A 27,178-nucleotide genomic window follows, 5' to 3' on the forward strand; every position below is an offset into this window, starting at 1 on the left:
CGCGAGTTCATCCAGTTCTGCAAGACGCTCTACAGCATGTTCCAGGGCGAGTCCAGCGAGTCGGAGCTCTTCCAGGCCATCGGGATGTTCACCAGCCTGCTGCTGCAGATCGGGGAGGCCCGACAGCACTCAGACGCAGCAGACGAGCAGTGGACGGTGAGTTTCCAGCAGATTCTGGCCTCCTTCCTGACCGAACAGGTGCTGGTCAACTTTCTGGAGCGACCCGTGGACCTGAGCGCCAGAATCTGCACCGCCAGAGAGCGGCAGTACCAGGAGCGCGCAGGAGTGCTCATGATCCAGCACACATGAGGAGGACTACAACACAACACAACACAACACAACACAACACAACACTCCTTTACTCTGTACTAGACCTGAGTTTCTTCCTTCTGTCGAACACTAAAGAGGATAGTTTGAAAAATGCTGGAAACCTGTAACCATTGACTTCCATTGAAGGAAAAACAAATGCTTAGTGAATGGTTTTTAGCATTCTTCTAATGATCTTCTTTTGTGTTTAACTGAAGAAATTCAGATTTAATCAAGTGAAGGGCGAGTTAAAGAATTGTATTTTTTTCCTTAAAGGGGTCAGTTCACGCAGTTATTTAATATTTACTCAACATAAAGGGGGTTCAGACCTTTCTACTGTTGTATACAAGGATATTTTAAAGAATGTTGGAAACCAGTAACCATTGACTTACATTATGAAAAAATTAAATGCTAAATCAATGGTTACTGGTTTCCAGCATTCTACAAAATCTCTTTTGTGTTTAATAGATAAAAACTAGATTGGAAACAAGTGAAGAGCAGGTAAAGGATGACAGAATTGTATGTTTTTCCTTTATAGGGACTGTTAACCCCCCAAAAAGAACAAATCTTAATATTTACTCAACCTGAAGACGTTTAAACCTTTATGAGTTTCAACTTTCAACTCCCCCAACTTTATGAGGAAGATATTTTGAAGAATGCTGAAAACCGATAACCCTTGACTTCCATAGTAGGAAAAACAAATGCAAAGTCAGTTGTTTCCAGCATTCTTCAAACTATCTTCTTTTGTGTTCAACAGAAGAAACTCAGATTTAATCAAGTGAAGGGAGAGTAAAACACTTGTATTTTTCCTCTAAGGGGTCAGTTTACCCAAAAAAAGAATGGTTACTTGATATTTACTCCACATAAAGGGGTTTCAGACCTTTCAACTGATTAATGCAAAAAAAAAGATATTTTGAAGAATGTTGGAAATCAGTAACCATTGACCTACATTGTAGAAAAATTAAATGCTAAATCAATGGTTACTGGTTTCCAGCATTCTTCAAAATATCTTCTTTTGTGTTTAATAGAATAGAAGAGTTTCTTTTTTTTATCTGTTGAACACAAAGGAAGATATTTCGAAGAATGCTGAAAACCGATAACCATTGACTTCCATAGTAGGAAAGACAAATGTAAGTCAATGATTTCCAGCATTCTTCTAATTATCTTCTTTTGTGTTCAACAGAAGAAACTCAGATTTGAAGTGAATGATGCCTGAAACTTATTTTTGTTTTCCTTTAAAGCTACTGTTCACTGTGGGAAATGAATGTTCCCTCTCCCTCATGTGCTTTCAAACTTTTATGAGTTTCTTTCCTCTGTTGAACACAAGAGAAGATATTTTGAAGAATGCTGGAAATCGGTAATCCTTGAAGTCCACGGTAGGACGAGCAAATACTATAGAAGTCAATGGTAACCGGTTTCTAACATTCTGTGTTCAACAGAGGGATGAAAATCAGATTTGAAACAAGTAAAGGGTGTGTAAAAGATTTAATTGTATTTTTTTAAAGGGATAGTTCACTCAAAACTGAAAATGATGTTGTCAATTACACAGCCTTCCCTTATTCCAAACCTTTACTAGTTTCTTTATTCTACTGAACACAATGAGATCTTTTAAGGAATGTTGAAAACTGGTCACCATTTACTTCTATAGTATTGTTTTTTTCTACACTGGAAGTCAATGGTTACCGGTTTCCAACATTCTTCAAAATATTTTCTCTTGTGTTCAACAAAAGAGAGAAACTAATGAAGGTTTAAAGCCACACGAGGGAGATTAAATAAGTAAATAGTAATTTTTTGGTAGTAAAAATTATCCACAAAAACAAAACAAACAAAAAAACAAAGGGGGCAGTTCACCCTAAAATGAAAATGTACACTATTTACTTTAAACACCTATATTGAACTATGCTGGAAACAGGTAACCCATGACTTGCACAGTGGGAGAATCAAATACTATGGAAGTCAATGGCTACCGGTTTTCATCATTCTTCAGAATATCTCCTTTAGTGTTCAACAGTAAAAGGAAACTCATAAAGGTTTGGAAACACTTGTGGGGGAGTAAATATTGTAATTTTTGTGTGAACTGACCCTTTAATGATCAACAGTTATCTGAGAGTTGAGTTTATTTGCTCATTTGGGCTGGTAATAAATCAGTGGAGAGATGATCCAGCCCAGATGAAGAGCACACCACACACAATCCCATGATGCCACTGGGGTGAGCTGGACTCCCCCAATCAATGACCAGTTCCAGATTTAAAGGCACAGTTCACCCCAATTAAGGAATATTTACTCACGCCTTACTCTCCCTCAGGCGATAACCCTTTATGTGTTTCCCTCCTCTGTTGAACACAAAAGAAGATATTTTGAAGAATGCTGCAAACCTGACTTCCGTAATATTTGTTTTTCCTACTATGGAAGTCAATGGTTACTGGTTTTTAACATTCTTCAGAATATCTTCAACAGAAAAGAGAAACTTATAATCCACTTGAGGGATAATAGTGGGTAAATTTCTCATTTTGGGGTGAACTGACCCTTTAATGTCAGACGTGATGAACTCTGAGTTCAGTTTATTTTCACATTTTAGTCTGGGACAGTAACTTGATGCACTGTGAATGGAGAAATGATTCTGAATGCACCAATATTCTCTCTTGGACAGATTCAGAGTTTAGTGTTTACCAGCAGGAGGCGCTCTAGGCTTCACTAACAGGCCAACTCTGGTCATTATATCACTCGTCATCACTCCAGGTAAATGAATCAATAATGAAGGTCAGAAATTGAATTACAAGAGTGTGTTCACATTTACAAAATATCCAGATGAGTAGATAAATGAGCTTAAATCTGCTGTTATCTAGTCTAGAGCGCCATCTCCTGTTAAACATGATGCTCAGAGTTTATTCAAGAGACTCATGAGGCGTTCAGTCTTAATAATGACCGCTTAATAGCAATGCATCAACTTATGGTCCCCACGTCACATGTTCTGGCTTTAAAACACACACACTTGATCAGTATTCAGCTTCTGTTCACACACACACACTCTTCAGATATTGTTTGCATTTGTCCACATGAGCATTATTAACCTGATGGATTTGGATGTGCACCATGTGAAGTTGCTGAGTCCTGATAGGTTTGTTTATATGAGGGACTGAATGAAGGAGATCAGCATTACTGATCATGTGACCCGCAGCGTTTAACATGTTTTACTCATTTTAATTAATTAAAACTATCACAGTACAGAGTCAGTGCTGGAGAGGATGCAGCTTTAATCTTTATATGTAATGTTACGTCTCTTAATTCTACCAAACATGCTGCATCTCTAGATGTAGAAGTGCCTTATACAGCGAGCCATATGGGATTCTGCTGATTGTGCCAGTGTGAAAGCCAAAGGGACCATCTTTAACCCTTGTGTGTTCAGACTGACTCTCCTTTGGTGATGTTGGTGCTGCTTTTACCCCATTGACTTCCAATATAATCACATTTATTGATTGTGGAGCCAGGACGGCAGATAATCCTGCATTACTGACTGCTGCTGCTGTTATTAGTACTGTTGATCATCAGCTGGCAGCACTAACCCTGCAGATCAGCCTGTGCGGATCTCTTATATGAGTTCAGTGGAGTGAAGCAGCAGATTATAGCGCATGTGTGCAGAAATACACTGTTCTGAGATATCAGGATTATTTTGAGCTTCTCAGACATATCAACAGGGAAAACCAGCAACAGTCATGAATGCAGGACTATCTGCGGTCATGGCTTTGCGATCAATAAATGTGATTATCATGGGGCAGAATCAGCAGCAGCATCACCAAAGAGGAGTCAATCTGAACAGAGCGTGTCGATTCTCAAAACATTTCCCCAAAATATGTGTCAAAATAAGATTTGTGACCAAAACTCATTCCGTTTGCTGACACAGAGAGAAAGAGGAGACCAAATTAAGCCTCAAAATCAGCCCAGAGAGGATGAAAACGACCCAGCAGCACACAAGGGTTAATTCCTCACTGTTACACACACCGCTTATCCAGATGAAGCATTATATCAATCATCACCGAGCCGTCCTGATCATTATGTAGCATTAGCTGATGTTCACACATCTCCATGATGTTGTTTGTGTACGTCCGCATGTCAACACGGAGCAATTAAAGAACATGTACAACACAGAGCAACCCTTTATCTCTTTATTCCAACAAGCATGAAGAAAAGCTTAATTTTCATCCACATTTACTGTCTGCAGACCTGCAACACACAAAGACAACACGTTACACACGCTTTACAGCTCAATACACACAAGACTCAGACACAACTGAGTGAGTGTGTGTTTACAGAACGCATTACAGTAACAATGACTGAAGATTACAGAGTTAAACTAATAACGGCAGCATTTCTCACTGACTCCAAGACGTTATATTCACTAGTCTACATTTGAAGAGGGTCAAGAGTGTCCTAAGACAAGAATGACACCTTGACACGCACAGGGTGTCCAAACTCAGTCGTGGAGGGCCGCTGTCCTGCTGAGTTCAGCTCCAGTTTGCTTCAACACACCTGCCTGGAGGTGTCTAGTATATCTAGTCAGAGCTTGATCAGCTGCTTCAGGTGTGTTTGATTAGGGTTGGAGCTGAACTCTCCAGGACTGAGTGTGGACACCCCTGATGTAGGGCTTCAGCAAACTAGCAGACCCTCACCTTTATTAATGAAACTTTAGATTAGCATTTAACTCGACACATTCATCCTGATCTTCAGTTTTCATATCAGACTGGGGTTTTTACCTGCTCACTGGCTGATTCCATATTCAGGGTTCTTGCACCATTTTAAAAGTAAAATTTAATGCTTTTTAAGACATTTTTAAGACCTCAACATATATAATTTAAGACCCCAAAATGTTATAATCTCTTTGGAATAGGCTACTCATTTTAATGTTCTCGTTAGATTAAAATAAATTGTGCCTCGTCACAGTATGGATAACCTGCAGTACCTGTCTTTTGGGTGTCTGGTGGTGAAATAAACTGTTATAGCTGACTGTGAGGGGGCGTCTGAACTAGAGCTGTAATCAGGCTATAAAAGCTAGCCCCGATAGAGCCCGAACCCAACAAGTACATTTTGATTGACAGCTTTTTAAAAGCCCGAACCCGTTTACAGCCCGACATTATCCAAATGTGCACATGCACACAGCTCTTTTGTCTTTTTTCATGAATGAGTTGTTTATATGCATTAACAGTACTTATTCATAACACAGACTACAGGCCAAGTTGGAACAAATAAATAAATAAGCCCCCTGTAACATCTCAACACTCTAAATAGGCCTGGGTACATACACTTAACCTTTAAATTGGCCAACGCACCAATAAAAATAAGTCTTTCTAGCAAATGAATTAAAATAAATGATAAATGATGACGGGTATTTGGCAATAACGAAATTAAGATAAAGGCTCAGTGGGATTTGTTTTGCCACTTCTCTTCACAATAAGGTGATGGTGAAGCTGAATAATAAAGGAATAATGCCAGCATTAGCCTGAATACTCTGACTACACTATGATTTTATTAATATTTAGTTATAATTGTAAATTCTTTACTCATCAAGATTAGGTTGAGTGTTTTATGGGGGAACATTATTGAATCCTCTGTGAACGGCTTTAGCGCAGTGACTAGCTGCTGCAACATCCCGCTGCTGCTTTCCTCCTTTCATGTGATACTTAATGACTTTGAGCCCCAACGAAAAGGTCTTTTTGCAGAATTTACACATTCCCTCTTTGCCACGTCTTTAAATTTACATTCTCCCATCTTTGCATTTTGAACCTCACATCAACAACCGCGTAATGACCGCACGCAGGTGCAGACCGGCGTCAGCGTCTGTACCAGACCTACTGTAATAAGCTAATAAACCACGCAGACTGTCATTTCTCTCCTGCTTCACATACTGAATTAATCAACTATTAGATGTTTTACAGTGGACCACTGTGCTTCCCTATCGTCATTAAGCAGACCGGCTGAACATTTAATACCCACAGCCACTTTACGGTAAAATTTAAGACAATTTAAGACCTTAATTTCCCGGATTTTAATTTAAGACATTAAGACTTTAAGGACCCGCGGGAACCCTGATATTTTAAAATGTAAAACTGCTGGTAGTCAATAAACTGAGTGTGTGACTAATTTATTTTTTTATTTGATTACCGCTATAAGAAAAGCAGTCAGACCTCTTCTCTAGCAGGACTTGATTTCATTAATAGCGCAGCAGCCCAATGTTCACATAGTAAATTCAGGCAAACTTAGAGTTCAGCAACACACTGTGAAATCAAATGATAGAAATGTATATCCTGTACCACAGCGTTCAAGACATCCTGCAATTTCCCTAAAGTGACTTCAGTGCTAGAGAAGTGATCTCACCTTTGTAGGTGGTGACGGGGACGTATGTGACGAGGGTGTAGAGCTTGTTTGGGGAATCCTCATCCTCATTGCGTTTCCGGGACAGACGCACACGCATGCGGTACGGCACATTCCTGACAAACACAAACACACACACTGAGCATCATCATGTCATCAGGAGAACACACACCTTCACTGCTAAAACGGCCGTTCTCACAGGTTTAGGCCCTGTTTACACTGTCAGGTTTGATGCTCAATTCTGATTTGTTTGCCTGTCCGTTTACACCAGGGGTGTCCAAACTCAGTCTTGGAGGGCCGGTGTCCTGCAGAGTTCAGCTCCAATTTCCACAACACACCTGCCTGGAGGTTTCTAGTACACCCAGAAAGAGCTTGATCAGCTGCTTCAGGTGTGTTTGATTGGGGTTGGAACTAAAATAAGCCGGACACCTGCCCCGGACACCCCTGGTTTACACCTTTTAACCGTGACCCATATCCCATTCAGCGTTTACCCTTGCTAAACAATTTATGACATTTCGCATGTGTAAAGGCGGGTTCTAGCACCTGCGCCACGATGAAAGAAATGCTCTTGCTTTCAGCTCTGTGAAATATGTGAAGATTGTCCAACTTTAAAATGATTGAGTTGGAGGGAAAGGGTCGTCATCACATATATATGCTGTCCTTCATCATTCAGAGGAGTTTGTGAGTACGAGAGAGACCTCAGATCTGCATATTGTGAGCACTTTCCTCCTCCACGTTTCCTCTGTTGTTGTTGTTGTTGTTTATCTCCACACACGCTCTTCCTTCTACGCCATTGAACCATGGAGAAGCACCACATTGTCACAAGGTTAATGATGTACAGAACGCCTTAATAAATCTGATCTGATTTACATCTGTTTATTTCCACATATGACATCTGAATGCATGCACTTATTTCATGTTTACAGTCAGAACAGATCCGATCCATCACATATGAGCAAACAAATCAGAATTGGTTCGCTTTTACCTAGCAGTGTAAATTGGGTCCGAGTCTAGCTTTTAGTCAAGAAGCATTTTTTAGACAAGAACAAACATGTAGTCTTGTTTTCAGAAATAACGAGTCAAAATGGAGAGTTTTGCCTTAAAACACACAGAATACTCTGCCAATGGGTGAAGTCAAATCATTTAGGCTCTTATTAATCTTGATTATTCTGCTTATTTTAAGCGTAAAACTCTCGTCATTTTAACTGGTGATTTCTGAAAACCAGAACGCTTCTTGATTTAAGGGTGCTTTCACATGTGTAGTTCGCTTCGTTTGGTCCGCACCAAGGCCAATAAATGATGCATTGTTGCATTTTCTGCCGTCGTTGGGTTGTTTTCACACCACACTGCTGGCTTTGGTCCGAACCAGTTGAAACGAACCAAAATGCAGTCATCTGACAAAACCCACATCTCTCATTGGCCAGATGTTGTTGAGCATATTTCCTAAACTGCTTATTGATTGGTCAGAATTCACGTGCGGGAAAATGCCAATGAACTCCCGCAAGTAAACAAAACTGGCAGACACAAAATGTCGCTTTTTACTGTGGAGGGGCGACTGCACTGACTGATTGTATGCCTGCTTTAGACAAACTCCACATTTGGGGAATGAAGCGCGGCCGCGGCTGGAAAACAGTGTTTAATGCATCGCTCGTCACTTCAGGAGGAGGCGTGAATTAATTTAGCTAAACTGTGACATGCTCATCTTGCGGAAATATTACCAACGATCCATAAGCTAATGTTTTCCGCTCTCTCTGTTGGTAAAGCGCTGTCAACAAATATTTTCCTCCATATCCCATAATGCACAGCGCATCGGCCTACGGCAGCTGAATTAGTCCAAAAGGCGCAGTACTTTTTGCAGTTGGACCTGTTTTAGTACGAATCATATTCTCACCACAGACGAACCGCTCCAGAGTTCGTTTGAAAGCGTACCGAGACCACCTCTTCAAGCAGATCTCGGTACGCTTATTTGGTCCGCTTTTGGTGCGCACTCGAGTACGATTGCTGCATTCACACCTGCCCAAACCAACCGCACCAAAAGGGGAAACCAACTCAAGTGTGATTCAATCGAACTAAATGAGGCAGGTGTGAAAACACTTTAAGAATATGTGGATTTTTAGACTAGAAACAAGACTTCAACTATAGATGATTTTGAATAATGGTGATGATGATTTTCCCGTAGTCGAGCAGCTCTACCGTGTGCTTTCTGCCGCTCACCTCACTCCTTTGGCCCACACGGCCTTGTTGAGGCGTGTGTCGATGCGGACATCAGGAGTGCCCATCTCCTTCACTGCGAACTTGCGGATCTCCTTCAGGGCGCGAGGAGCTCTCCTCTTGAAGGAGCTGCGGGAAAACAACAGAGGAGCTGCGTTTACATACAAACAGGTCATCAAGAAACAGCAATACTGCACTGGTCATGAATCAAGACAGCAGCACTTCCAGTCTGAGACGCATTGATGCATTTTCAAAATGCCTGCACATCTTGATTTTCCATGAACAGTTCATACACATCTTAACTGCTAAAATTGGATGACTTTCCAGTACATTTTCTTGACCTAATGTTTCATGTTATGTATATGTGGTAAACAAGAAAAACAATGCATGTTCAAAGTTATTACAGCATGTCTTAAAACATGCGGCAATCTATTCTGTTTGAATGAATCTGTACATCTATCAGAGCATGTGTTTGGCCATGGAGAGAAAATAAGACAACTAACCCACATTTAATATGCAGATATTTGTTAAAGTAATTTCCAGAACTTTTTCAGATTTACCAGAACTTTTCCAAGCAAAATTCCATGACCGTATAAACCATGCATTACGCATTACTTTATGCACATTTTGGATCATTGCATACAGAAATGTGCATGTAAACTCAGAGCAGTGTTTGTGGGCACTCACATGCCGTGGATGCGCTTGTGGATGTTGATGGTGTATTCGCGGGTCACCACTTCATTGATGGCCGAGCGGCCCTTCTTCTTCTCGCCCTTCTTGGGTGCCATCTAAACACACATAACAACATCACAACAGGTTAATTACATTTACACAACAGACACACTCAACGTTTGATTGTAAGATAAAAATCACAGCTAAAGTAGTTCCAGCAGGTTTAGAGCGCATTACAGTTCCATGTTACTCCGCTGAATGATTAGTTATTACACAGCTACAACAGTAAGACATCACATCAGAAGTAGATCTGGAGGACACTAGACATTTGAGGAGGACAAACACCCGACTAATACACTCAACATACAACATCTGTACAGCGGATTTATCTGTGGAGATCAGAGAAGCACAATAATCAGCTCCGGCAGAGTGGATTATTAGAATATAAAGCACAGCTACGCGTATTATATTACTCCACACATGTAAACGCCATCTAAACACACACACACATTTACACTTGACGTCACTAATAACCCATAACAAACAGGTTAACCTAACTAGAACTGTCTAAATCTCTTTCTAGATACCGTTTCATTTGTAAACATGAATTTACCTCGTCAGTAATGCCTGACACGCTCAAACCGTACTCAAGTGCACTACACGGTGGCCCACTACCTAGTGAACTGCTGCATTACTCTCATTACACTACGAGCATAAGCTTTAGCCATGTAAACAGCGCTTATTATGGTGAACTGAGGGTTTATTTCGGTGTTTTACTGCGGTTTTCCCGCCGGTTTTGCTCTTTCGGCTCGTCAGACTGCGGCGTTTCAGAATGAACTCCATTTAAGCTCACATCTGTGATTAAACCCTGCCAAACCGGCGCTCGCTGATCGATAACGCGTTTCTACACTCATACACAGCAGCATATTTGATTATTGGTGATCGATAAGGCGGATGATGGTGGATTTATGAAACATGAACGAGAGAACGGTACTCACTCTGTGCGCTGGATGTGGAAAAGGAAGAGCGGTGGATTATGGGACACATACAAAGGCGGAGCGCGCGTTCACATCCGGGTCATGCTAACGTTTGTATCATTCTGTTCTCAACCATAGCAGCATGTAAAAAAAACATAACAGCATGTATGCTATAACTATGCCTGCATTTAACTAGTTTATATATGCGTGAATGCATCAAATTTGATTTAAGGCGATTAGTGTAGTTTTGTGGTCAACTACATCTCCCATGGTGCTGTGCGCCGCACAGGAAGTGCTCACGGACACCCGCGACGGTTGTGAGTAGAAGTGAAGAAACAGATTCAGGTTAAAACACTGAATAATTCAAACATTAACGCGTATTATATCGCGTTTGATCGTTATCTTTGTGCTGGAGTGTCGCCGTGTCGGCCCGAGTTGAATATTCATGATCTGCCGGGAGGTGATGAACACCGCTCAGGTAAATGTTATTATTACTCACTGTGTGTCAAAACACACCGAGCTCCCTACATAGACTGCTTATAGTGAGGTTTATTGATTAGGAGAGCACTAAAAAATTGACCAACGGTGTGTTTACTTAGACTTAATAGTGAATATAGTTCATATTTTGATGAAAACAGCCCTACAAGCCTTCTGACTGAGTGTTAGACTTCATTATCCACTATTACAGTTTTTTTATAGAGTGTAATTAAGCTCATGCTTCATGTTTTTGCTATTAAATGTTAATGCTAAGAATATTTTAATAATATTTCATGATAAACACTAACTTTGTTAGTGTATTACACTTATAAGTATTACACTTATGACTGTCATTCCAGAACCTTTGCTGTCTCTGTTCCTCAGTGTTGGAATGATCTAAAAACAGGGGTGCCCAAACCTTTCAGCTCGCGACCCCCATAATAACAGTGCCAGGGACTCACGACCCCCAATATTCTCTGAGGTGGTTATACAGTTGAAGTCAGAATTATTTTCCCCTTTTAATTTTTTACATTTTTTTTAAATATTTCCCTAATGATGTTTAACAGAGCAAAGAAATGTTTACAGTATGCCTGATATTATTTGTTCTTCTGGAGAAAGTCTGATTTCAGCTAGAATAAAAGCCGTTTTTAATTTTTAAAAACCATTTTAAGGTCAATATTATTAGCCTCTTTAAGCTATATATTTTTCTCGATAATCTACAGAACAAACCATCGTTATACTATGACTTGCCTAATTACCCTAACCTGCCTAGTTACCCTAATTACCCTAGTGAAGCCTTTACATGTCACTTTAAGCTGAACACTAGTGTCTTAAAGAATATCTAGTCTAATATTATGTGCTGTCATCATGATGAAGAGAAAATAAATCAGTTATTAGAGATGAGTTATTAACACTGTTATGATTAGAAATGTGTTGAAGAAATCTGCTCTCCCTTCAACAGAAATTGGGGGGGAAATAAACAGGGGGGCGAATAATTCTGACTTCAACTGTATACATATATAGTCCTTGCACACAGCAGTGCAAATATACCAATAGGCCCAAGTCTGTTCATCGTTTAATTTTGGAGAACGCCACTCGGAGACCATCCCCCATGTTCAGTTGAGACCTGTATTTATTTTTAATCTACCTGAGTGCTGTAGATGTGTCAGAAAGTTTAACCTGAAGCCATAAAATCACTGTGCTGCATCTGACACTATTGCTGTGTCTTTATAATAGCATAATCAGCCGAGGGGTTGCAAACAAAAAGCCATCAGGGTTTAGAATTTTGTTTGCATGTTGTGTTTTTTATTAAAGTTTATTATCAACATGTTAACGATTCTACTATTAACTACTATTGTGCTCTTCAGTAGATTATGGATGAAATATGGTCAATCTAATTGTTTACTAAAATGAATTTGATTGTTGGACATTGACAAGTGACCCCTCCTCATTGTCCCGACCCCACTTAGGGAAACACTCAATGATCTAACACATCTCAAATCCTCTGAGGATGGAGATTAACCATAAGACTAATAATCTGATCATAAATATTAATCGAATGTGTTATATGGGATGCTAAGTGATATTTGTTTCAATTATTAAAGTTAAACTGCTGTAAACCGTCTTCGCACACATACTTGAAATCCTTGATAGTTTGTAATTTAAGAAAAAAAAAAACAATTGAAGGTCCTGGAAAGTAAAGTTGTTTTAATATTTGCACATTTTGACTTTCACCTTCTAATGTAATTTCAGAAATTTCCATCATAGTGCAACACAGTTGACGGTCAATGAAATAAAGCTGCTGTTATTTCGAAGTCTGACCAAACATTCAAAGTAGCGCGTCACAACCTTTTACTGTTCAAAAACAAATGAATGTGCAAATAATAATAATAATAATTATTTATAATTTAGGCTGTGGCGACGCAGTAGCGCAGTGGGTAGCATCTTCACCTCACAGCAAGAAGGTCGCTGGTTTGAGTCTCGGCTGGGTCAGTGTGTGTTTCTGTGTGGAGTTTGCATGTTCTCCCCGTGTTGGTGTGGGTTTCCTCCGGGTGCTCCGGTTTCCCCCACAGTCCAAACACATGCGCTATAGGGGAACTGATCAACTACACTGGCCGTAGTGTATGAGTGTGTATGGGTGTTTCCCAGTGGTGGGTTGCAGATGAAAGGGCATCTGCTGCATAAAACATGTGCTGGATAAGTTGGCGGTTCATTCCCTTGTGGCGACCCCTGATTAATAAAGGGACTAAGCTGAAAAAGAAAATGACTGAATGAATGAAAGTAAATTATTGAAAAAGAAAATCGCACATGCGACTAAATACATTTTCCAGTTCGCACACGTCTTTTTTTTAATCGCAAATATTTGAGAGAAATGGTTGCACTGTCGAGCCCTGTGAGTACTGCTATACCTCGCAGAACACCATAAAGCACTATTTATTTTACTTTTATCTTCTCTGTAGTGTACTTATCTTAGCTTGAAGATTGTTTATTATAGTTTAGGATGATTGTGTGTGTGTGTGTGTGTGTGTGTGTGTGTGGGGGGGGGTTAGAGTAACTCAGCATCATGACTCTGGCTCATTAAGATCTGTCTAATCTGCTGTGTGTGTGTGTGTGTGTGTGTGTGTGTGTGCGTGTGTGTGTGTGTGTGTAGGGTTAGAGTGACGCAGCATCATGACTCTGGCCCCTAAGGATCTGTCTAATCTGCTGGGCATCATGTCGGAGGATGCGTGCAGCAGTAGTTTCGAGCAGCTCTCCTCCGCGTTCCACCATTGTTTCGGGAAGGCGGAGCACTTCGGCGTGGGCTCGGTGCTGGTGATGTTGCTGCAGCAGCCGGATCTGTTACCCAGCGCTCCGCAGCGGCTGACGGCGCTCTATCTGCTGTGGGAGATGTACCGCACCGAGCCGCTCGCCGCCAACCCCTTCGCCGCGGTGTTCGCTCATCTGCTGAACCCGTCCAGCGCCGCGGAGGAGCAGGAGAAAACACTGTCAGGTGCTGCTGCTGTTACCTGTTCATTTCTGTTTCACCTTCATCTCAATGCTGCACTTTAGTTATATTAATATACACTCACAGCACAAAAACTACAGGACACTACACACACACACACACTACATCACACACACGCTACATCACACACATGCAGCATATGTGACTGGATGGTAAATATTTGTTGGATTGTCAGTGAATGCAGTACATTTAGTTTGTTTTTGTGAACACTCCCAGTAAGCGAGTGTGTGTGTGTGTGTGTGTGTGTGTGTGTTGTGTTGTGTTGCTGCAGGTTTCCTACCACCCATCACACTGCCAGAGAAGTTCTTCCTGTCTCAGCTGATGCTGGCGCCTCCACGAGAACTCTTCAAGAAGACCCCGAGACAAGTGTCCTGCATGGACATCACTTCCACACCGCAGACTATAGACATCAGCGGCCTGCAGCTCGCACTCGCCGGTAGGAACACACACACACACACACACACACACACACACACACACACACACACACACACACAAACACACACACACACACACACACACACACACACCATTAGAGCAGAGTGTGAAGGGTTCATCAGCAGAGGAGCAGCACAGTTCTGCTTTAATACTGCACACACACTGCATTATGGGGACAGAGTGCTGCAGTGTGTCTGTGAGCGAGACAGCAGGTGTGTGTGATGTTTGAGAGCTGCGGTGTCCAGAGTAATGTCAGCACACCACCAAGAGGAAGAAGCACATCCAGCAGGAGGAGCTGTGGAGGCCGGAGGAAGCTGCTAACCCTGATTTACCCAGAACACATGAGAGCACAGCGGCCCGACTCACTGCAGAATGACATGTGCAGCTCCACTCTCCTGTGTCCAGCAGAACTGCTGCTCTGGAGCTCCACCGGGTCAGTATACATGAGCCAAACCTCTGCCCACTCCTGCCCAAGCCGAACGCCGGCTTCAGTGGAGGAGCGGTGGGGATCTGGAGCTGTGGACGGTGTGGAGCGTGTGCTGTTCTCTGATGATCCAGCTTCACTCTGTTTCCCACATGCGGGAGAGTTACGGTGTGGAGAAGCCCCACAGGAGCGGCCCACCCAGACCGCTGATGCCCAGAGTCAAGCATGCGGGGTCACTGATGGTCTGGGCTCAATATCATGGTGTTCCCTAGACAGGTGCTGGGTCGCTGCCGAGGAATACCCAACTATTCTGGAGGAGCATGTGACCCAATGGGTCAAACACTGTATCCTGAAGGTGGTGTGTGTATCAGGATGATGATGCAGCGACACACACAGCAGGACTGGAGACAGAGCGGTCTGATGAACATGATAGTGAAGCTGAACATCTCCCATGGCCTGAACAGTACCCAGAGCTAAACATTATTGAGCACTTTGGGCTGTTTTGGAGGAGTGGGTCAGGAGAGGTTTTCCTCCAGCAGCATCAGCAGTGACCTGAACACTATTCTGAAGAAGAACCGCTCACAACCCCTCTGACCGCTGTGCAGGACTCCTGTCTGACATTCCCAGCTGATGCTGGACTGAGGAGGAGGAGCTGCACCCGCTGATGTACAATTAATATAATATAGCACAAACATTCTCACATTTGTTTAGAATAAATCCAGTACAGCAGTGGTGTTATTGCAGATGTGTTTGAGGTGTTCAGTATATCTGTGCTCTACAGCAGTGTCTCCCTCTTCAGGACTGTCCAGTGCTCCTGATCCTCCAGTAATCCCTCCTCTTCTGTCCTCCGCAGAGCGTCAGTCAGAGTTGCCCACTCAGAGTAAAGCCAGTTTTCCCAGCCTGCTCAGCGACCCGGATCCAGACTCCTCCAACTCTGGCTTCGACAGCTCCGTGGCCAATCAGATCACAGAGTCTCTAGTGACAGGACCACGCCCTCCTCTCGAGAGTAAGATGATGATGATGATGATGATGAAGGTGATGTGTGTATTCTCCATCTGCTGATGGAGTGTGTGTTCCTCCGTCAGGTCACTTCCGGCCCGAGTTCATCCGCCCCACTCCGCCGCTGCTGGTGTGTGAGGACGAGCTGTGCTGGCTGAACCCCTGTGAGCCGGAGCACCGTGTGCAGTGGGACCGCTCTATGTGTGTGCGCAACGGCACTGGTGTGGAGATCAAACGCATCATGGCCAAAGCCTTCAAGAGTCCACTGTCAGCGGCGCAGCAGACACAGGTACACACTACACACACACACCTCTACACTGCACACACCTGTACACTGCACACTACACACATGTAATTACAGCAGTCTGTCTACCAATAAACGGATTTAAACTGTTCCAAGAGGTTATTCTGTATATAAAGTGGCGCTACACACCTGACCACTACATATACACACCTGTCCAGTCCATCTGAGCATGTGTGTGTGTGTGTCGTCAGCTGCTGGGCGAGCTGGAGAAGGACCTGAAGCTGGTGTACCACATCGGCCTGACCCCCGCCAAACTGCCGGACCTGGTGGAGAACAACCCTCTGGTGGCCATCGAGATGCTGCTGAAGCTGATGTCCTCCAGCCAGATCACCGAGTACTTCTCTGTGCTGGTCAACATGGACATGTCCCTGCACTCCATGGAGGTGGTCAACAGGTATGTGTGTGTGTGTTTGTGTAAGCTGATGTCCTCCAGCTGGATCACGGAGTGCTTGTACCTGTACAGGCTGCTGTTTAGTTTAGTGTTGAGGTCGAGTCCACCTTTGTCTAGTCCAGGTCAAGACCAAGTCCTTAACCAGTCGATGCCAAGTCCGAGTCCTAAAGGGGCTGAGTAGGATTTAAGTCCGTCCGAGTCCTTAACATGCGAGTGCGAGTTGAGTCCAGAGAGTCATAAAATTCATTCATTCATTTTCCTTCAGCATTAGTCACTCATTTATCAGAGGTCACCACAGCATAATGAACCGCCAACTATTCCAGCATATGTATAACACAGCAGATGCTCTTCCAGCTGCAACCCATCACTGGGAAACACCCATACACAAACACTCATATGCTACGGCCAGTGTAGTTGATCAGTTCCCCTGTAGCGCATGTGTTTGGACTGTGGGGGAAACCGGAGCACCCGAAGGAAACCCACACCAACACGGGGAGAACATGCAAACTCCACACAGACCCAGCCGAGACTCGAAACAGCAACCTTCTTGCTGTGAGGCCACAGTGATAAACACTGAGCCACCATGACGCTTAAGTCATAAAATTTAAAATAATAATGATGATAATAATAATAAGTCAAATATAATAAAAAAATAACAGTTGTTTAAACTGAATCTTTTGATCTATTTTTACAAAATGCCTTGTAATTTATTTTGTCAACTTGCTGCTAGTAAAATGCCTTTAGTAACTCAAGTGCTGAACGCATCAAAGCTCAAAAGTTTGAACAACAAGATCTCTTTTAGGGATGCACCGATATGGGTTTTTCGGCCGATACCGATAACCGATAATTCTTCAGACTTGGAGGCCGATAGCCGATATGTATAGGCTGATAATTACAAATATTTCAAAATGTTATATTTTTAAACAGCAAACTTCATAAAAGCTGAAACTCCTGAATAACCTATCCTCAAAGCAAAAAAGCTTTAATTTCAAAATTGCAACATGATTATAGACCTATATTCACGATTTCACCCAAATCAGCATGCAAACAATACGCCATTTTCTTCATAGCAAATTAACATGCAAATTGACTGTTGCATAAAATTAAAAAGATTAAATAACAAAATGGGATTTAATTAACAAGCAAGTTAAACATATTTTAAATAAGATGAAAATGAAAGAGCTAAGGACTAAAACCAGCTCAAATGTTCTTGAATAAAACGGGTTACAGTAATGTACATGTGTACAAATATGTCATGTCTGAAAAAGCCTTTTTTTAGAGGTGTTTTGACAGTTCAGAGCCACAGTACAAGTGATAAGCTAGATACAGGATGTATTATTTTAGAAAATGCGACACAAATTCATGCTATTTGGAGTTTTAAATTCTATTGAACACATGTAGCATCAACGCTTCTGTGTTCGTTCTTGCTGTCAATCGCGGGAAAATGATTGATGAAAAGTTTATGATAAACCGCTGTGAGGGCGCAGATTTGCCCTCGGAGTCAGATTTTGATACAAACCTGATCATTGAGCTCAGATGACTTTATGACAAACACAGAGCAGAATATAAAGACAGAACGTGTGGCCCGTATGCTGGATTCAGTGACCGGTGCACCTAGGCTCTCCCCTGCTGATCTGTGAAGGCTCAAGGCTGATGTGTGTGTGTGCGCGCGGGGTGACATCTCTCATGCGTGTTATAATCTATATTAATATTCCGATCAAACTGAATAAAATATTACAACAACACATGGAAAGCAAAGCGTTGATAACAAATAATCATATTAGATTACAAACAGCCCGACAAGTTTTTGTTTAGCACGTCACGTGTGCATGTCAGTTCGGTGTGTGTGTGTGTAAAGAGAAAAGGGAGAGACAGAAAAGAGGAGCGCTTTTTTCGCAATGAGACCAAGTTACACGTGTCTTATTCCGTTCGTTTACCGGCTTAACTAAGAGTTCTCCCCAAAATTAATATTATTCGCCCTGGAGTAATAAGTGAATCTCCCATGCTATCTCTAGCACAACAAAGAGAGAGCAAAGGCTTACATAAGTAATATTTTTTTCCTGAGGCGATTTGAAGCAAAATACACAATGACACCCAATCAAACACATCTACAATGATGAGGAGCATGGTTACTTACTGAGTTTCAACACACAGCAATACCACGTGAAGAAAGGACGGACTTTGAAGGAATAATCAGTGTGAGGAGAGCTCCATTAGAGTGCACTGGGCAAGTCTGAACATGTTCCGCCCACGTGTGCGCGGCAGGCAGGTCTTTACAATTGCCTAATTTATCGGCTTAAAGATATCGGCCTAATTTAGACATCGGATCGATAACGATAATCTTAAAAATAGCATGTATCGGCCGATAACGATATGGCCTCCGATATATCGTGCACCCCTAGATTTTTTCCAGCTGTGGCGGCAGGTCTTTTGCACAAATCTACCAACTACCTATGGCATTAATTCAATGACAAATGTGGTGAGCGCAGTATTTATGCGATTCAAGCATGCAAATCTCTTTGCTTGTGTGCTGATTTCCTCTGTTCGTGCACAAAACTTCTTGCACGTCCTCAAATATACACTGCTCTAGCTCAGATCTTCTTGTGCGCTCTCAAATAAGCACTGCTGACATGTGATCTGGTGTTTATGTCTCCAACATTTCTGAATGTCTCCAATAGACCTGCAGAGCAGCATTAATGTGTCCTGAAGTAAAGTGAAGCGGCTATAAACTCCAGCAAGATGAAGTCATTATATGCAGAGCCACAGACCTCTATCTATAAATAAAGTATAATTATGATCACTGTGTTCATCTTAACTGAAAGTGACGTCGTGTTTGCTGGCCCCACACATCATGCACCTGTCAGTCAGTCAGTCAGCATGTCACCTTAAAGTGTTAAACAAATAACACACAGCACTGCTGCGGTTACAGAAAAGTTTGCTCTGTTATAATTCACTTACCTTTTAATATGTTTTGGTGCGATTATAACCTGCTAATAAAAACAACAACAATAACATGCCTGAATGTTTTGAATGAGAAGCTGCAATGTAGCCATGGCGGGATGAATTTTGGTGTGGCGCCCCCCCATGGCAGAATGAATGTAGCGAAAACCATGTGTATTTATATTTATATACAATTCAAGAAAATAAGCTCTTACCTTTTTTGTTTTCTTTCACCGTGTTGGTTGAAGTTAGAAGTCGTTCTAGTCAGTAGAAGTAACTTGCAAATAAATTCTCTGATTTTCATAAGCAAAACAAATTATTGCTAATTTTAAAGCCATTGTTCTAGAGCTAGCCATGCATTGTGTGATATGGCCATTTCTGGTTACGAGTTTAGGGAAAGGACATGCTGCTGCTGCCTGCCAGTGGGGTGCAGTGCCGGAGAGTTCACTAAACTCTTGTTATAATTTCATGCTGTTGTTTATTCATTTTTTATTCTCTTTATTAGTGTTGTGGATGATGTGGACTCGACTGTACTCGTCATGTTGTCCAAAATGTCCAAGTCTGAGTACAAGTTCACCCGAGTCCGTGACAAGTCCAAGTGCAATCAAGATTAGACTCAAGTTCACTAGAAATCATTGAAATCCTGCGAGATGTGACGTCACGCTGGTGTGTTCACTGCAGTAACTAAGTTACTGTCTTTCCTGCTGTTGTGGAAAGCCCCCTGCTGGGTTATTAATATTCAGTATATTAATAATGTTTTAGTTGTGGAACAGGTTTCACAATCAGTGTTTAGTGAATATACTGCAGGGTAAATGTGGCCAGTGTTACAGTGCTCAAAATATATGGAAAGAGTCCTAAAGCTATTAAAAGGTAATGAAGTTTACTTTGATTCCTGTTTATACACTGAGTTAAGAGTGTGTGTGTGTGTGTGTGTGTGTGTGTGTGTGTGTGTGTGTGTGTGTGTGTGTGTGTGTGTGTGTGCGCGTGCATGCGCGTGCGCGTTCGCGTGTGTGTGTGTGTGTGTGTGTGTAGATTAACGACAGCAGTGGATCTTCCTCCAGAGTTCATCCACCTCTACATCTCCAACTGCATCTCCACCTGTGAGCAGATCAAGGACAAATACATGCAGGTAAACACACACACACACACACACACACACACACACACACACACACACACCTGTCCTGTGGACCTATGATGCACTTGGAGGAGACACATGTGACCTAATGGAAACTTAACGGTCAAAGGTTTGGGGTAATGTTCTAAAATTATTATTGATTTGATTGATTAATTGTTGATTATTATTGATTAATAATTTAAATAATAATGATTCTGTTCATCACGTACACGTAAACAAAATGTTAAATTGTTAAATACTTATTACAATTTTAAATAACTGCTTTCTTACTCATGGGTGATAGCGTTCCGGCACCACGCCGGTTTTCCGGCGTACTGTGGCTGCGTGGAAAAAAATCAGGTTCACGGATATTGATCTGTCATTTCTCAAGATTCACAGAATTCACTCACTGCTGAAAGCGCCGGATTGGTTTTTATTAAGTGCCATTTTGTGTGCTCGTGAATCATCTTTTGAGTGTAGACGCCATGTAAATATAAGATTAATTGTGTAATTTAGAGAGCTTTATAAATTATAACGGATCTTTGTGAGATCTCTATGAACTAAGATTAGTGACGCTTTTTAGTGGTAATAAGAGGAGCGTGCTTTGCACTTTACAGGCTAATCCATTCAGAATTTGTATGAAACTTTCGTTTTCGGCACATATACGCTGATATGTTTTGGGAATGACTGCATATTTACACTGGGTTTATTCTCGAAATAACGGTGAAGCAATAGACGGGACAAAAAGATATTTCCCCCTTCTCCTTAAACAACTTAGTGTTTCAGCTATGAAATAGTTCAGTTTTGTATGTACCCTAATATCAAAGTGTTTATATTTAGTTTCGTTTTTTATTCAGCTTATTTAGAAAAACGTTTGGAGCATTTTTTATTCGTTAAAAATAAGTTTGTTTTTTTAACGAACAGCGCCCAGCGGAAGACCATCATTGTCTGTTTGATCAGTTTGCCTTCTCAGATCATCACGACTTGCCTAAAATAAAAGATATAAAACAGTTCAAGTATAAAACAATGGTAGCTTAAACGTTAAAGAATGTGTGCTATTAGGCGCATAGTTTGCTTATAAAAAGCTTGCAGGACATCGAGGCGCCAGAGCAATCACTTGCATTTTTTCAGTGGGAGCAATTTAAAGTTATCCTTCATTTTTGCTCACAAAGTACGAGTAATACATCAAAAAAACGTTACAGCGTTTTTATAAAAAAAAGAAAACCAAAATTATGCGCTTTCTGACGTCTGGTTTTTAAACAGGAGCGCTTAACAAAATGAAGCAAAATGTATATGCCTCACAGACATAATAAATATATTTATAGAAAGCTTTAAATTATTACTTAACGAAATAAAACAAATCGAAAACAAAAAAACTCCTTCATGTAATCCGTAAAGATGAATTTCTCTCTAAAGGCGAGTCCAAGAGGAAATTGCCAGTCAGGATTTTTGCGACACTGACTCAGAATAAGTAAATAATAAATTAAAATAATAAATAATAAAATAAAAAAATAAAATAATAAATAAATAATTAAGATATGTCCTTACTCTTTCCTCGACATATTCATTGTTATTTGTTTTTGCCGGTGCTTGGGGCGAGTTTTAGCTTATTGTGTGCGCTTGAACGCGGATTCACAGTAGCAGTTTTAACATGGAGTGACACGACATCTGACGTACAGATGACACTGGCACAGTCCGGTTTTCCACTGTCATGTGTCACTCGCTAGTGGCATGTGTAGTGACCTGTGTCACTCAGAGTGTCGCGCTGCATGTCACTGCAGTGACATCGACACCCGGCGAAGCTTATGACATTAATTAACACGAGCAAAACCATATTTAATCATTACGCGACTTTTAACCTAATTTATCGCGTCGCAAGTTAGTTTATTTGCTGAGCTACTCCACGATGTTTTAATTTAAACGCATTTATTTTATGTATTCGTAGTCATACTTCCGTACGTAATATAGTCATTTGACAGTACATGTCAGTCAAATTTATTGTGGCATGCTTATGTATGGGAGGGGTTACACTTATCTGTTGTACTGTATATTATTGCATCCTGGCAGTTCCTTTGTTCCCTACAATATGGACTTCTCTATGTTTTTAATTAATTCATTTATTTTATTATTTAACTTATTTTCATTTTAAGGTATTTTAAATAATATCCTTTAAAAAGTTATAATAAAATGCATGTTGAAAACTCATAACATATATGCATGTAAGATAACAGGTGTCATTTGCCTAATGATTTTTAAATATTAAAGCAAAGAGACTTATAAGATTAATGTGCTTATAACGTGCTTATACTGACACCTACTGGCACATGTCACAAGATCACTGACACTGGCATGTGTCACTGACATTACTGGCATGTGTCTAAAAAGAGCCACTTGACAATAATGATGATCAGGGTTACACATAGGCTGTTAATATATTTGGGCCCAGGGGCCCACAAGTTATGTGTTAAAAGTGCGTTGCATACATAGTACCCCCACCCCTACTCACCTCAGGGGCAAGGAAAAAAAGTTCAGGCTCAGGAATTTTTTCCACTATCAGCCCTGCTTACTGTATGTAGTTTCAAATGAAATTATTACCCCAGTCATTATTGCATTTATTACTATTACCATTAATAATAATAATTAGGGGTGTACCGATACACTCAGCTCACGATACGATGTGTATCACGATATAATGTTCATGATTCGATGTGTATCACGATATTTGGAATAAAATTGAAAATAAACTGAAATGCAAATTTTACCAAGTAAACAATTTTTTATGTATTTCTTTTGTTTCAACTTGTTAAACTGAACCTTCTTTAAGAAAATAAATTAAACAGGCCTGTCTCTGGAAAATAAAACAATTAAAAAACTTCTTAAAAAATATTATTGAAATGACAGAGACAAAATTAAGGAACAATTTAAGTAAAGGTGCAAAAAAAAAAAAAAGCTTTCTATTCAATTGAATTGAACAGTGAGAGCTTAAAGGGCCATGAATCCCCCTCGTTTCAGCAGGGTGTTTTCACACCTCTACTTTGGAAAAAGTCAGAAAAGTGGGCGTGTCCAGCTCTGTTTAGGGGGGAGTGTCGAAGGAACTAAAGTGGGATGGTGTGGGAGTGTCTATTTGGGCACGCGCGAGTTTCAGTCAAAATACACACACGAGAAAGTGATGGTGTATTTTTTACAGTCATTGTGTTTCACCTACATGGACATCTGTAGTTGAATTATTTGCCAGATTATTAAATGTTGGACTTTAACTGCAGTTTGGCTCTTTCATTCAGGGAATTCATTCATGTCCCTCGCGACAAACGACATATTTGATTCGAGGAACTGCTCTAAGCGTGTATTTTTCATGCAATGTTTGATACCGCACGGCGAATGAGAGAAAAAACCTCCGCATTTCCCGGAAACTTAGATGCACACGGCAGGTAGTGTCAGAAAGCCGCGTGTGTTATTCCGGTCACTAAATGCGGTGCTAACAAGTTTGCACTCAGTGCAATAGTTAACTTAATTCGATATGAACAAACTGAATAAACAAAGAGCACTGGTCGCTCACTTACCAACTCTGTAGAGACAGGACAATCACCAGCAACTAGAGCCGCGTCTTTATGATGAGAAGACTAACGTTACAAGCAAATCCGGATTTCAGCGTTTGCAGATGAGAACAGCTCTCAGGTAAACAATAATCCTCCTTAGACACGTAAGTTATTGTTGTGGAGCGTCGCGTACACTGTTAATCCACGCGTGAGTCTGAGCTCTCACAGAGAGAAAAGGAAAACGAAACTTAACTGCAGCAAACTATAAAAGCAACACTTCACGCTTGTTTTGCCAACACAACGTGGCGTCTCTGGTGTAAACAGTGACACTAATGAATATTAATGAAGTTGCAAAATAGAGTGCGCTGATTGGTTTGAGCCAAGCTTTACTCATGCATTAATGCAGCACACTGTAAGACGTAATAAGACTCACTCTGGCACAGACGTCCAGTCTGCACGCTGGAATACACGCTATTATGTCATGACCGTGACGCAGCTTCAAAAATTCGTTTCAAACAGGAAGTACGAATTTGCTTGAAATAACGCAAAAACAACCAATTTACACTTTTTAGTGAAATATAGGTGTCCTAATAGTGTTTTTAGCAGTGTGGGACACATATACCACTGTCAACAGCTCAAAAAATGTGTTTTGGTGTTTCGTGACCCTTTAAGGCTTTGCTTGGTCACTTGCGTTTTTTGTGTGTGCAAAAAAAAATCCACATTTCCAGGTATTTAATTTATATTTAATTAAATTCATTTAGAGATATCTCTAATTACAATTGTGACTAGTCAAAACTCATTTAGAGATATCTGCAAATATTTTTCAATGGAAGTCAATGGAGGAATATGATTAATCATAATATATTTGCAGATATCTCCAATCTGATTTCGTACTAGTACAATTGTAATTGCAGATATCTCTAATTGTCATTCTGACTAGTCGAATTATAATTATGACTAGTCAAAATATAATTAGAGATATCTCTAAATATATTTATTTATAGTCAGAACAAAGGTTTAAATGCTAAAACGGCTTGCCATACACACGCGTCTATCAGTCCGCCCTCTGTAGTATCAGCTCTCGGTCAGCTCACGTCATGTGTGATTTTGCGGCCGCCAATACATCATTATATGAAGACAGAATGATATTTTAGGGTGAATTGTACCTTATAAATACAGTATGTGACTCTTTCAACACCATTAGAAGGTTTCCATGTCGCAGTGCAAAGTATGTAAATCACTGTGAAGACTTTAAAACTTAGGATGTTTGACCCAGTATGCGTGTCAAAAAGTGGACGAGTCTAAAGCAATGACTCTACAACCGAAATGTTGCCAGACGTCTGATTTTGAGAGGATGGGCCATCCTCTATTTCAGCTCCACTCATCTTGGTCTGCTAACATTACTGCTGCTGCAATCTGAACTCACGTGCGACAGCAGGTGGAACATAGCTCACGTGCAAACAGCTCAACTAATAAGAGAAAACGGACGTCATATCGTAATCAAATCGTCATAACGCCACGATGCATATCGAGACATTTTTGCATCGCAATAAATCGTACAACGATAAATCGTTACACCCCTAATAATAATAATAATAATATAATAATAACAATAATAATGATTAATATCAGAGTGACTTGTGAAGGATCATGTGACTCTGAAGACTAGAGTGATGAAGCTAAAAATTCATCATTAAATCACTGGAATATATGATTAATTTAAATGATAAACCACTGTTGAGCACTTCTGTATTTTATTATGCAATAACATTTCACTATTTTACACTCTGTTCTGTATTATTGATGAAATAAATGCCAAACTTTTGACCAGTAGTGTATGTGTGTGTGTGCATATGTATATGTGTTCATATGTGTGCATGTATATGAGTATGTGTGTGTGTGTGTGCGTGTCTGAATATGGTTGTGCTTGTGTGTCCTGCAGAACCGTCTGGTGCGTCTGGTCTGTGTGTTCCTGCAGTCTCTGATCCGCAATAAGATCATCAACGTTCAGGATCTGTTCATCGAGGTTCAGGCCTTCTGCATCGAGTTCAGCCGCATCCGTGAGGCCGCAGGGCTGTTCCGGCTCCTCAAGACACTCGACAACGGAGAGACGCCGGCCGAGGGCAAGACCAGCAAATGATGGAGCGCTTCCTGAACACACACACCGCTGAACTGATCTGCTTTATGCTCTTTATTTATGTGCAGGAGTCGTGCAGAAACAGCCTGACTGTGCTAAATCTCCATGAAGACGAGCATTCACTGATGACTGAGGTATGATGATGACGACTCCTGTAGTCATGGCTCATCACTGACTCAGCGTTTTCATATTCGCTCAACCAAAACTCTGCAGATTCAGTATTTGGGAATATGGCATTCAGTAACTCTGAGAGTGTCTGAGCTGAATCCTTTATTAACGGCGCTCAGTAACTCCATTTCATTTGTGTATATTTTCTCAATAAACAACGTTTCAAAGCAGCTCTTCAGAACATCTCTGAGAATGATTGGTGGAATTTCAGCCACATTTACAGGATATACATTATTTATTTTATATATGTATATATATTTGTGGTGTAACGGATCACGTATCTCATGGTAGGGCTGCTCGATTTTGAAAAAAATCATAATCACGATTATTTTAAACGATTATCAGTTGAAGTCAAAATTATTAGCGCTCCTGAGAATTTAGTTTTTTTAAGTAACTATTTCCCAAATTATGTTAAACAGAGCAAGGAATTTTAACAGTATTTCCTCTAATATTTTTTTTCTTATGGAGAAAGGCTTATTTTTTATTTTAGCTAGAATAAAAGCAGGTTTAAATATTTTGAAACCCATTTTAAGGTCAATATTATTAGCCCCCTTAAGCAATTTATGTTTGATTGTCTGCAGAAGAATCTACTGTTATACAATGACTTGTCTCATTACTCTAATTAAGCCTTTGAACTGCACTTTAATCTGAATGCTTGTATTCTAAAAAACATCTAGTAAAATATTATTTACTGTCATCACAGCAAAGATA

At 40.8% G+C, this 27,178-nt stretch overlaps 3 protein-coding genes across 7 annotated transcripts in view; 2 read left to right on the plus strand and 1 right to left on the minus strand.

Moving 5' to 3' along the window:
- Window positions 1-13,785, plus strand: part of tbc1d8 (TBC1 domain family member 8) — a 51,282-nt gene extending 37,497 nt beyond the window's left edge. Inside the window, exons 20-21 of one of the 3 annotated variants that reach the window (XR_015499923.1) lie at window positions 1-588; window positions 634-3,353. Coding sequence is in view for 2 of the 3 variants with exons in the window: in XM_087268460.1 (XP_087124586.1) it covers window positions 1-309 (309 nt within the window). In the remaining variant the exon portion in view is untranslated. Of the gene's footprint in view, window positions 4,452-13,659 lie in introns of those variants that run through there. The other 2 variants (XM_087268461.1, XM_087268460.1) reach the window with 2 other exon arrangements.
- Window positions 3,541-14,312, minus strand: rpl31 (ribosomal protein L31). 3 transcript variants are annotated; one of them, NM_001040052.2, is given in 6 exon segments: window positions 3,541-3,804; window positions 3,928-4,527; window positions 6,676-6,788; window positions 8,887-9,012; window positions 9,571-9,671; window positions 10,554-10,579. In NM_001040052.2, coding segments are annotated over 4 exon segments (372 nt in total). In that variant the 5' UTR covers window positions 10,554-10,579; the 3' UTR covers window positions 3,541-3,804; window positions 3,928-4,495.
- cnot11 (CCR4-NOT transcription complex, subunit 11) lies at window positions 10,831-26,637 on the plus strand. Its single transcript, NM_001089341.1, is given in 8 exon segments — window positions 10,831-11,010; window positions 13,660-13,998; window positions 14,285-14,449; window positions 15,729-15,881; window positions 15,961-16,163; window positions 16,370-16,572; window positions 20,542-20,638; window positions 26,105-26,637. Coding segments are annotated over 7 exon segments (1,338 nt in total). The 5' UTR covers window positions 10,831-11,010; window positions 13,660-13,679; the 3' UTR covers window positions 26,303-26,637.
- Window positions 26,638-27,178: the final 541 nt, after the last annotated feature.

This window comes from Danio rerio, chromosome 9 (genome assembly GCF_052040795.2).
Source record: "Danio rerio strain M-AB ecotype USA chromosome 9, GRCz13ab, whole genome shotgun sequence".
Classification (NCBI taxonomy): Eukaryota; Metazoa; Chordata; class Actinopteri; order Cypriniformes; family Danionidae; genus Danio; species Danio rerio.